General features: G+C 56.8%; 4 protein-coding genes across 4 annotated transcripts; 3 read left to right on the top strand and 1 right to left on the bottom strand.

Annotated features, from left to right (window-relative positions):
- Positions 1 to 573: 573 nt before the first annotated feature.
- On the bottom strand, positions 574 to 2,744 carry TRAVEDRAFT_47145 (HET-domain-containing protein; the record flags this gene model as incomplete). Its single annotated transcript, XM_008039288.1, has 3 exons — positions 574 to 591; positions 1,018 to 1,677; positions 1,731 to 2,744. 3 exons carry the CDS (start codon positions 2,742 to 2,744, stop codon positions 574 to 576), a joined length of 1,692 nt encoding a protein of 563 aa, XP_008037479.1.
- Positions 2,745 to 3,932: 1,188 nt separating this feature from the next.
- TRAVEDRAFT_47144 (uncharacterized protein) lies at positions 3,933 to 4,192 on the top strand (the record flags this gene model as incomplete). Its single annotated transcript, XM_008039287.1, has 2 exons — positions 3,933 to 4,012; positions 4,069 to 4,192. The coding sequence occupies 2 exons, from the start codon at positions 3,933 to 3,935 to the stop codon at positions 4,190 to 4,192; spliced, it is 204 nt and encodes a 67-aa protein (XP_008037478.1).
- A 1,429-nt stretch (positions 4,193 to 5,621) lies between these two features.
- Positions 5,622 to 7,565, top strand: TRAVEDRAFT_47143 (uncharacterized protein; the record flags this gene model as incomplete). Its single annotated transcript, XM_008039286.1, has 8 exons — positions 5,622 to 5,654; positions 5,706 to 5,903; positions 5,956 to 6,032; positions 6,084 to 6,188; positions 6,271 to 6,397; positions 6,463 to 6,551; positions 6,615 to 6,748; positions 6,805 to 7,565. 8 exons carry the CDS (start codon positions 5,622 to 5,624, stop codon positions 7,563 to 7,565), a joined length of 1,524 nt encoding a protein of 507 aa, XP_008037477.1.
- A 674-nt stretch (positions 7,566 to 8,239) lies between these two features.
- Positions 8,240 to 10,363, top strand: TRAVEDRAFT_71765 (uncharacterized protein; the record flags this gene model as incomplete). The annotated part of the gene is made up of 9 exons (XM_008039830.1): positions 8,240 to 8,368; positions 8,467 to 8,664; positions 8,723 to 8,799; positions 8,852 to 8,956; positions 9,028 to 9,125; positions 9,174 to 9,181; positions 9,246 to 9,334; positions 9,396 to 9,529; positions 9,586 to 10,363. The coding sequence occupies 9 exons, from the start codon at positions 8,240 to 8,242 to the stop codon at positions 10,338 to 10,340; spliced, it is 1,593 nt and encodes a 530-aa protein (XP_008038021.1). The 3' UTR covers positions 10,341 to 10,363.
- Between the last annotated feature and the right edge of the window lie 915 nt (positions 10,364 to 11,278).

Below are 11,278 nucleotides of genomic sequence, written 5' to 3'. Positions count from 1 at the left end.
AAAAGAAGGCTATATGGCGATGTTGGCGGCCGCCCATCTTACACCTCCTTCGCTCACCACGCCACGACCCATTTCCATCGCCCCTCTTGCCAAATCTCCCGCGCGCACAACCGACATGCAACCCTCGTCACTATCCAGCCTCGCTCTTTGGGTAGCTCGGAGGTGGCTAAGAAGTATGTAAAGGCCGATGAGCTGTGATGACACGGCCTTCGTACAGAGCTGGCGTGTCCCCCAACGCTCTCGAAACTCACATCTCATGTCAAGACCGGTAGCACGGTATGCCTTCCGTTCAGTCTCTTTTCAATCCGGAACTCTGTAAGTCCTGTGCCCGTCGTCTCCTAATGCCAGCTCCCGGTGCCGGTGCTGGTCAAATGACCCTTGAGTCCGAGTTCGCAATCCCAGTCGTTTCCCCTTTACTGACACCCCTACTATCGTCGTCTGACAGCGTCGTAGAGAATGACGGCGCCATTTTGTAGTCTCCCCGCTCTACACTGTTTTATTGCTTTATCGCAGTATAGAAATATATTTGATCTCCGCTCGAATTGCCTATGTGTGATTTTTTTTATGAGGGGCCTATCGTTTTGATAACAGCTGTAATACACATAAGCATATGAAGGACTGCATGATCTTTCCGTGACGTTGGAACGGGAACAGGTCAGAATAACATAAAACCGAGGCAATCATATACGGCGCGCCAGGGAGCGTGCAAGAGTATATATCTTTCGACGTGTCATGTCCCCCCTGCCTCTCTCGAAGACCGAACCGCCCACTCTGACGTCGAGCACATGCGAGTTCTCTGCGTTCGTTCGTACGCGTGAACGTCAACCGGATACTCCGCTGCGAATCTCCAAACACCCGGCTTCCGTTAGACCAGCAGTTTATGGCATCGGGCCCGCGCTCTCTCTGGCAGACGGACTCCCGTGGCTGGCCCCGCCCAACTGCAGACAACGCGGGGGAAAGCCCGGCTTGTGGTACATCGCCCCTTTCTTGCACAGCACTCGATGATGGTGCACGGACGGTGTCACCGAGGAAGGCTGCAGTGGCCCACGGCGTCTTCTTGCACAACCCAACGTAGATCCTAAACGCCTCCGGCAGGCGCTCATGCCTGAACGTGAATGTCGCAAGCGCACCCTGGCCGATCCGCTCCGCCTCCCCGCACGCAGTCGACAGTCGCGTGTCCCGCCTGAAGCCCTCCTTCTCGAGCTCGACCTCCATCCAGCGCGGGAAGAGGAGTTTGAATGCAGCGTCTGTGCGCGCCTTCTCCAGCAGGGGCGCGCGCGACGGAGGGCGGAACGCGATGTAGAGGCGCTGCCATCTCGCGGTGATCCCGCTGCTCTTGAACGAGAGTGCGTGCCGCGCCCAGTCTACCCGCCCGAGGCGGAAGCGGGTGCGCGTCCCGGGGTGCAAGCGTAGGGTCACCCCGACGTGGTAGCGCGGCCAACGCAATCCGATTTCATCGTCGACGCGGTGACGAAGGAGTAGGCCGACGAACGCACCCGTCGCGGTGTCCTGACATGCGAGCAAAACTATGGCGAGCGTAGACTGGTCCAACTTGGCGGGACTTTCGATGACGAGCAGGTGCGCGCGCACGCCATGGCTTGTGACCGTGAAGTCTGGCAGCGGTATATTCCACGTGTGGCTGTGGTCTGGGTGCGCGGCTTTGGGCTGCGTAGCATCCTGGATGACATGTCAGACACACTGCGTAAGAAACGTAAATTGTGAGTGTCTACCTGGGAGGATTCCAGTGCACGGTGGGTGATACCTAGCACATTGACGGTATTCTCCACTGCGACGTTCATGGGAACGGGGATCATTTTGCCAGAGGCCGCGAAGGCTTCCGGGGAGGGGGCAAACATGTAGCTGTAATTATGATCGTCGCTATAAACCATCTGCTCCTGGAATGGAACGGTGCGAATGGGTAGGACGTTTCCCCATGCGAACAGGGTTTGGTCGGACGTCCGCCGCAGGATCTCCTCCTGGAGGCGCTGGAACGCCCGGCGCCCTTCGCCGTATATGGTCGCTATGTGCACGCCAAAGATACCCATAAGGCAGTATGCTTCGTCTTCTATGCGCGTCGTTTTCCTCGCTGAAGCCCACCACATCCGCCGCGCGACGCTCACGTCGCCTAGCTCGCGGCGGAACGTCAACACATCCGCATCGACCCCGGTAATGCCTTCGAGGAGGGACGCTAGGCTCGCTTTGGTGCCGATCATCGTCCAGTCCTGCGCAACGAACAGGAGGCTCCGGGGAGCGATGAGCTCCTGCAGCGTCCAGCCCCGTGTAAACCACTTGCTGTGTCGTATTGCCAAGTCGCGGGCGTGGAAGTCATCGATACGGGGTACGTCATGAAGATATGCGTAGCAGACCTGCGCCTGCGCATACCACTCGTACATGGAGTTGATCGCCTCGGAGAGCTCGGCACTGCTAGAACGGTCGATACAGCAGGTGTCGATCCAGAGCCATTCGTACCCATGCGACTCCGCGAGCGCGCAGCACTCCCTGATCTTGTCAGAGACGTGCGAACGCAGTATATCGGCCTGGCCGGTGGACGCGAGCTGCGTGTGGAGCGCCTGAAGATCTTGGAAGGACTGTTCGTGCTCCTGCCAGACGTGCGACAGAATCGCGTAAGATTTGACATCGTGTGGGCTGTTGAAGTATCGAAGTTCTGCCGTGTTTGTGCGCAGCAACCACATGACTGGACTGCCAGGCGTGCCATCAGGGTAAACCGTGGCAATGCCTGGCATGGAGACTCACAGACGGGATCTCGAATACTTGATTTGCTTAGTAGGCTTGACCAGAGTTGCGTCGGTCGAGATAGGCAACCACTATGGCAGGTGCACTGAAGAAACTGAGCCGAGAAGTGCTTCAGCTAGACATGATAGCGTCAGCTAAGCTTGTGTAAGCAGACATCCGCTTTAATATAGCTTCTTTGTGGAAGATAAGTCATAGCGGGATGCGTACCTTCGTTACGCCCGGGGAGGGGGAGGCTGGAGTGGAGGGCAAAGGAAGAGGTTCAGATAGGTAGTACGGACGACGAAGGGAACCAAGCGGTACAAAACGTCCGGGCGCCACTGTGTATACGTTGACGTGGATGGGAACGCCTCATCAGTGTCTTATCCACATAGGGCGGTATTGGACTTCCATGTAGATCCCATATGCCTAGAAGACGATGTCTGGCTCTGTGGCCAATTATACATCTCCTGAAGATAGTTGTGCTTTTTGATGTTGTTGCAGCAGATCTTCCCATGTGAAGAGAGCACGCCCGATAGCCTCTTGGTTGAGATAGTGATTAGACAGACGACGACGAGGCTCCTTCTCTGCCAGCGATAGTAGCCTCCAGGGCGCGTGCTACGCATAAGTAAACGGTTGGACTGTGGACGCTAGAGTAGTCCACTCGTAGACTCGGAGCGCTCTCGTGAAGACTCGATAGACTCAGAATAGATACGCAGGCAACTCTCAGACTCGAAGAGAACAGATGGGGACGGCTGCTCCCAGATGCGGAACATGAAGAACGCGGCAACGCTACTGAGAAGTTGGTACATCGCTCTCTCTCCCTCGGCGCTTGCTGACCAAACGCTCTCACGCTCTCCCGCTCCTCTCCAGCTCAGTGACACTTGCATGGACTCTCCTGTGCTCCCGCGCTCCTCCAACGCTGATGATGTAGCATATCCCGGGGCTGAGCACACGATCGCGAGACCCGCCTAGATCACGATGCTCTGAGCCTTCAAGCTTCAAGCGCCAGCTGATCAGCGGCCATAAGTACCATCGATCGTCTGCGCTACGGTGAGTGCCTTTGCATCGCGTGTTCTTCGACTGGCCTCTAGGTCTTGCGCAGGATCGCGCACTGGCTGGAAAACGGCCAGATAATAGGGAACTAGATGCACGCTAAGACTAAGTATCGACATGCGCCGAAAGGCACATGTCCGTTCAGTATGCGTACGCTGGGGTACATGGTAAGCGACTGCACGGGCAAGGCCCTCAAAGCTGTGACATACATCCAGGACCACATCCGGTGAGTGGCTTTGTTGGACCTGCGTGTTCTGCAAGTACTGACTCTGTGTGCTGTAGTGGTGCAACACCACTAGTGTCAAAGCGGCGACTGTACGATGCTGTCGACATTTCTCTCAGTAGGCAGAACCCGGACTGTGGCTTCGCAAGCTTCGAGCCCGCGCCTGCACGCCTCGGTGGCTGAAGTATCTGAACCCTACCGAGACCGTTAGTGTGTCGCGCTTCGCATCGCGTGCGGTAGACGTGGCCGACGAGGGACACATGCAACGTCATGACCTCGTACAACTACCCCAACTGCACCACGTCCGTCACTATCGTGCTGTCTGTTTTCCGGAGACACAACGCCGAGCACCTCCCGCGCGATATTAAGTACGACCCAGTCATTCCGTGTTCTGTTTTTGGCTTGTTTCTCAATATATTGACGTGCTCTCTTTCCATCCACAGACGGGTGTTCACCGAGGCAGTCGACTACATGCACCAGACCCTGCGGCCGGATGCATATGGGGCCTGTGCTTCACGTACGGGACATAGTTCGTGCTCGAGTCGCTCTTTCTCGTTGGCAAGACGTACGCAAATAGCACTGCCATGCATCGCCAAGTTCGCCGTTGACATACAGCGCGCGGACCGCGGATGGGACGAGTTCTAGTACGGAGTGCGTCCGCCCTTCCGTTCCTCGCCCGCGCGTCGCTGATTTGCGAGGGGTTGGGCAATGGCAGAGTTGCGAGATCGCGCAGTGTGTCGACCACGAGAAGATGCAGGCGGTGCAGACGTCGGGCGGAGATGGCGCTCGTCTACTGAGATTACCCGCACACGGAACTGATTGAGCGCGGTGTGCAGTTCGTCATGTGGCGTTGGCAGCTGGTAAGCACTCATTCGCCCTTGTGACACATGAAGGAATCCAAAAGATAAATGGGGTGCTGATTGTGTGGGACGCGCTCTACCACCCATGCTTGGCTCTCGCAGTGTGGGCGCTGATATTTTGTACAATGTAGGATATTCCAAGATTGAGCTGAGGATGTCCATTGGACGGTTTCAGTGCAATCTACTATGCAGATCTCTCGCAGGGATCTCGCGCTGCTAGGTCTTTCGATCGTGCGAGCTGGTCAGGCGGGGCATCTTCTCCCGTACCGCAGATCGTCCATATGAACGCACCATGATCACGGTGTGGTCGCCGCCCGTCATATTGCGGCCCTTACGTCCTCTGGGGCCACCTTCCATTCTGACCCGCGGCCGCGGCACAATGTCCTCCAAGCGCTCGTCCCTCTATAGGGCAACTCAAACTCCTCTCTGTATGGGTTCCAGAAGACCCCAGGCCAAGGTGTCGTCCCAGGGCCCAACCCGCAGGTTCCTGCCCGTTCGCACAGCTTCTCTATTTTTTGTGGGCGGTACCGAACATGCTGAAGGCACGGGTCAATAGGTAAATTTAAGGTCGCTCCACCACATGGTACGGTTGCCTACTTAACGCTGTGGATCATCGCTCCTGCCCTCGTGTCTCTCCCCCCACCGCACTCTCGATCTAGACGATGCCCCCAAGAAAGAAGACAAAAGATGATAATGCTCCGCCGCGGCCCACTGTCCAAAAGTTACGCGGTCGGCGGGGCAGCCTGGAGATGATGCCCAACGTCGCTCTCGACGTGATTCTCGAGGTACGTCTTGCCAAACACCATGTGGTCAGTAGTCTGACCGCCCTCGGGCAGATACTCGGCCACCTGCATCCGCGGGACATCCTCAGCCTCGCGCGGACATCCAAAGCTTTCCGTGCACTACTTTTGGATCGCAAGAATGCGTTTATATGGAAGGTCGCGCGGAAGGCGCTCCCGGGCGAGCTGGCCGATCCACACCCCGTCCTCAGCGAGCCCGCGCTCGCGCGCCTCATGTTCGACCCGCAGTGCCATGTTAGTACTCCGTCTGGCTCCGCGTTCTAGCTGACTGACTCGATGAGGGTAGGAATGTGGCGGGGGTCCCGTGCACAAGGTCGTCTGGCTCTGGTTTGCGAGATACTGCGCAAAGTGTTTGCGCAAGATGTGAGTGATCCGCTTGGCTCAGAGACATCCAAGGACTCAAGACGCAATCAGGAGGTGGGCTACACGCGACGTGAAAGCGCGGATGGATGCGATAGGGCTCGGCCGCGTCGAAAGCAGCGACTTCCGGGCGATCTTCCACTCTGTGCGGGCTGACCAGTGAGTCGCCAAGCGCCTCCCCTTAGCTCTCTCTCACGCCCACAGACATCGTATGCTCACTCTGACGTGCTATGTTTCACAGGGGCAACTACTTCCACGCACCTCAAGTGAGGACTTTCGAAATACGGTGGCACGATGCTCACGATGCACTCGATACGCTCACCGCGTTATACGAGGACAGAAAAGTGCGATTTCCCGCAGAGGCCAAGGTGAGTTTCTAGTCGGCTTTTGAGTGTAAACACTGCCCTGACGGTCCGTCTCCTGATGCATCAAGCTCGCAGATCAATTGGACAGATGGTCAAGGGAAGACCGGGTACGCCGAGAAGCACAGAATCAAGAGGCTCGAGAAGAACGGTTCGAAGAGTAAGCACATTGTTGCATTTTCGTGGTCTCGTGTGCACTCACGCAGATTTTGCAACTCCGAAGGGTGCTCCGTCGACTGAAGGAGGCTGGCTGGGGCCCCGAACTCGAATTTTACGCCTCCGATATTCGTGATGACGAAGAGGGCCCCGCGCGGGATCTGCATACGCGGCGGATTGCTACGAGGCTTACGGACAAGGGTATGCGCGTCAACCAGCCAATTTGTACACAGCATGTTCGCTCACCATCGCTACAGCATGGCCAAAGGTTCACGACTCCTTGAAAGACTTCATGGACCATATACGACGCCGGCGCCTCAGCAAACAAAAGGATATGATTGCAATGATAGATGGCGCCATCACAGAACACTACGGCTTTCCGGAGGCTCACGCCAGCGGTTCATGCTCTCCTGCCAAGCGGGGGCCAACGACGTTGGACATTGCCTGGATGCCGGAAAGCAAGGACCTCTTCATCGATGAGTACTTCGGCGCTCAGACGGTCAATTTCCTTATATCGCAACGGGTCGTCATCTGGGAGGAGCGCTTCAAAGACATGCTTCGAAAGATGGTGACCGTCCTGTGCCCGGATATTCCCAAAGACATCGAGCCACTCGAACTCGCCGTCGCCGTCTTCGGCTGCGCAAGGTGCGAGTTGCCCGAAGAGGAGAACACACCGCTCGCTCTACGGTACCCGGAAATCCTCGCCCACGAGTGTTTCCGGAAAGACGGCAGATGGCGCACATCCGACGAGTGGCCGCTGCCCATTGACACGGAGTACCAGCGCTTCATCCTCGACCTCGAGCGCAGCACGCCGTGCCCGCGCTGCCCGCTGATTGCGGAGAGGATATCCATGGCCGGTGCCCAGCGGGCGTGTGCTGCGCTGATTCGCTTCAACTGCAACCCAAGCGTCATCACGTTCGCGGAGATGCAGGCATGGGACCGGAGGGATGGGCTGTTGATACCCCCTACCTCGGTGACCGATGCATCCCTCCCAGGAAACAGCTGTACGTTTTCGTGACGATGTCGCCGCAGGCCTTTCTATCTGACGAGATCACACAGCTTGATTGAAATGGCGATTGGACCGACGACGACGCGGCTTCTTTTCTTGATAGTAGGACCCTCTGGGGCGCGCGCTGTGCACAAATGAACGGTGGGAGTGCGGACGCTGAAATCCCACACGATGTAGCATATGCAGTGGCGGAGCTGAGTTTCATGTCCTCAGTGGGCGGTTGCGAGACCCGTCGCCTAGCACACAATCTTGTGACTCCGCGCTCGCCTCCAAGTCACCCTGGTCGGCGGCGGGCCAGCCCTGCCTCGGTCATAGCACAAATCGTCTGCGCCAATCCTCCATGAACAGAGTGTGGTCGCCGCTCGTCATCTTGCGTCTATCAAGTCCTCTGCCGGCACCTTCGAGTCTCACAGTGAGGAGCCGCTGTCATGTTTACTGCGGCCACACGCGCTCAGAGCCACCATCCAATGCGGGAGTTCATCTCCTTTCTATGACTTCTCTCATTATAGCTCATCATGTATTGTGCCGGACATGACCACACAGCCGCGCGCCTGTCGCGATATTAGGTTCGGTCCACCACGTGTACCGCCCGCAGGCCCTATATGAGCCCACATACTTCAGGCCGTGGGTGTTTGCTGTTCCCTCCAGTGCAACTCTCCCCGCTCTCATTATTTGTCAATATAATGCCTCCCACCCGGAAACGGACCAAAGAAGCACAGGATGCCCCAAAGCGAAACACCAAACAGAAGCTACGGGGTCGCCGGGGCAGTCTGGAGGCGATGCCCGGCATCCCTCTCGACATAATAATCGAGGTATGTCTTGTCCTCCTTGAGACTCTGCAATTCGGCGCCTTGAATCTGATCGATATCGTCGGCGGTTGCCCATTTGACCGACATTATGCACTGAACAGATCCTCGACCACCTACATCCGCGGGACCTCCTCAGCCTCGCACGGACGTCCAAGCCGTTCCGCGCGCTACTCATGAACAAGCGAAATGCATTCATATGGAAGGCTGCGCGGACCGCGCTCCCAGGCGGGCTGCCCGATCCACATCCATTTCTGAGCGAGCCTGCGCTCGCGCACCTCATGTTTACTTTGCAATGTCATGTGAGTGCCTGCTTCGTCTCGGTGGCGCCGCGTTCGAAGAGCTCATCATCGAATGGAGAACTGCGGCAGGGGTCTGGTACACAAAGTCATCTGGCTTTGGCTCAGGAGATACTGCTGTAAATGTCTGCCCAACATGTGCGTGCTCAGTCTCAATCAGAATGGCCCTGAAGGCTCAAGAAATGAACAGGACGTGGGCGACACGTTACGTCAAAGAGAGACTAGAGGGAATGGGGCTTGGCCGCATCCAGGGCAGCGATTTCCGCGTGATCGCCAATTTCGTGAGCCCCAACCAGTGAGTGCCTCTGTATCGCGCATTCTTTCGCCTAAAGGCGTTGCGTATCTCTTACCCTGAACCCTTCGTAGCGAGGATGAGGATGCGTGGTCGGGCGAGTACAACCACTTCCATGCCCCTCAGGTGATTGCTTTCGAAAGGCAGTGGGACAATGCTGGCAACAACCTCGGTACGCTTACGGCCTTATACACGGAGAGAAAGGCCCACGTTCAAGCAGAGATCAAGGTGACTTTCTGACGAGTTCGCACTTCAGTCAGTACCTTGACGGCGCACCCCTGCATGCATCTAGTTTGCAGCCCAGTTGAAAAAATGGGCGAAGGAAGACCGGGAGCGCCAAGAGCAAGAGAATAGGCAGGTCCGAGAAGAACGGTTCGAAGAGTAAGCATATCACAACTATATAGCATCGCGTACCCTGACTTCTGCCCTGGAACGTATCTAGCGTGCTTCGCCGGCTCAAAGAAGCTGGTTGGGGCCCCGAACTTGAGTTTTACGGGTTCCGCATCCGTTGGGACAGAGACGGCCCCGCGCGGGAGCTGCATACACGACGGATTGCCCCAAAACTTACCGACAAGAGTACGTATGTCAGCCTCGATATCTCACGCTGTGGGTCCATTTACCATAAGAAACAGCTTGGCCAAAGGTCCACGACTCCCTGGAAGGGTTCATGACCGAATTACGGCGCCAACGTCTTTCAAAAGCACAGCAGGATGCACTCGATGCTATTGATTCTGCAATAACAACACATTGCACCGGACCAATACCCCATACCGGCAACTCATGTTTTTTCAAGCATGGCGGGCCCACGGCCTTGGACATTCTCTGGATGCCGGAAGTCGCGGCTCTGTTTTCCGATACCGGGAACGCAAGTGATGTGGTCGCCGGGTTGGAGGCCGTCGTGCCGCGCATTCCACAACTAGTCGTGCAGTGGGAGGAGAACCTCAAGTCCAAGCTTCGCGAAATGGTATCTGACCTCTGCCCGGGGGTATCTGATACCATCGATCCGCTCGACCTCGCCATTGCCGTCTTCAATTGTGCAAAATGCGAAACTTGGCGTAGCTCGCGCGTGATGGCCATTAAACCGGCGAATCTACGCTACGCGGACGTCCTCACTCACAGTTGCTTCCGAAGATACAATGATTGGAACACTTCGCAATGGCCGTTGCCCATCACCAAGGAGTACCAGCGTTCCGTCGTCGACGTCGAATGCCGCGGGGCGCGACTGGCACGCTGCCCGCTGCTTCCGGAAAGGATAGTCACGGGCGGCGCGCAGAGGGCACACGCTGTTCTCCTTCAGGCCAATTGTGACCCACACGTTACGTACGCGGAGATGCAGACATGGGACCGGAAAGGAGGGTTGTTGATGCCCCCTAAGGCGGAGATTTGACCATCCCAATCGGAGAGCACCAGTGCGTATCTCGCACCGATGCTGCACCTACCTCTTAAATTGGGCGCTGACTGTGCAAACGGCTGGTGGCCGCAGGAGGGGGTCGAGGATGTGCTCAACAAGAACGTCGTGATCTCAGGCTCGTACCCGAACTTCAAGTTTGACTTCACGATCTGGATGCTCGGGCGCGCACACCGCTACCTCGCCGAGCTTGTAATGATCACATTGTACTGCTACGGCCTTTCTTAGTTAGCAATGGACACCTTAGGTACTTCATGGACACTTTTACCGTAGCTCACGGCCATTCGTAGTAGTCACGTACTTGTGGCGCCGGTACCGTTATTATACGTACGCGCTGTAAGCGCCGACAATATCCGATTGATACGAGGCGTCGGCGCTCTCCGCCGACGCGCACCTCATCCTGTCCGAGTCGCTCGCGCGGTTTGTACATACCTCTTCGTCAGACCAACACCAGTAACCACCTGGTCCCTCACTTGCCTGTCTCTCTCGTCTCTCATCGTCTCTGTCTCGCATCCTCGAACGGCTCTGACTGTTACAGAGCTGCGCGGGGAGAAGGTATGATGCATATATGACGCATGAGCCTGCGGGGCCCCGAGGGTGCGCATCTTACGATCATGCGAGTTGGTCAGGCGGGGCTTCTTCCGTACCGCAGATCGTCCATACGAAAGCACCATGATCACGGTGTGGTCTGCGCTCGTGTTTCTTCCTTCTTCACGTTTTCTGGGACCACCTTCCAGTTTGACAGATTAGATCCGCTGTCAACTCCTGCGACCGCGCACTCACGGCGCCCGCCTCCTAAATAGGGCACCTCAACCTCCTCTTTGAATGGGTTCCAGAAGACTCCAGGCCCAAGGTGTGGTCCAGCCTATGTGTTCGCACGACTTCTCCATCTATCAGGCTATTGTGGGCGGCGCCGG

Source organism: Trametes versicolor (genome assembly GCF_000271585.1).
Source record: "Trametes versicolor FP-101664 SS1 unplaced genomic scaffold TRAVEscaffold_5, whole genome shotgun sequence".
In the NCBI taxonomy this organism is placed as follows: Eukaryota; Fungi; Basidiomycota; class Agaricomycetes; order Polyporales; family Polyporaceae; genus Trametes; species Trametes versicolor.
This window is presented reverse-complemented; position numbering and strand designations above follow the sequence as displayed.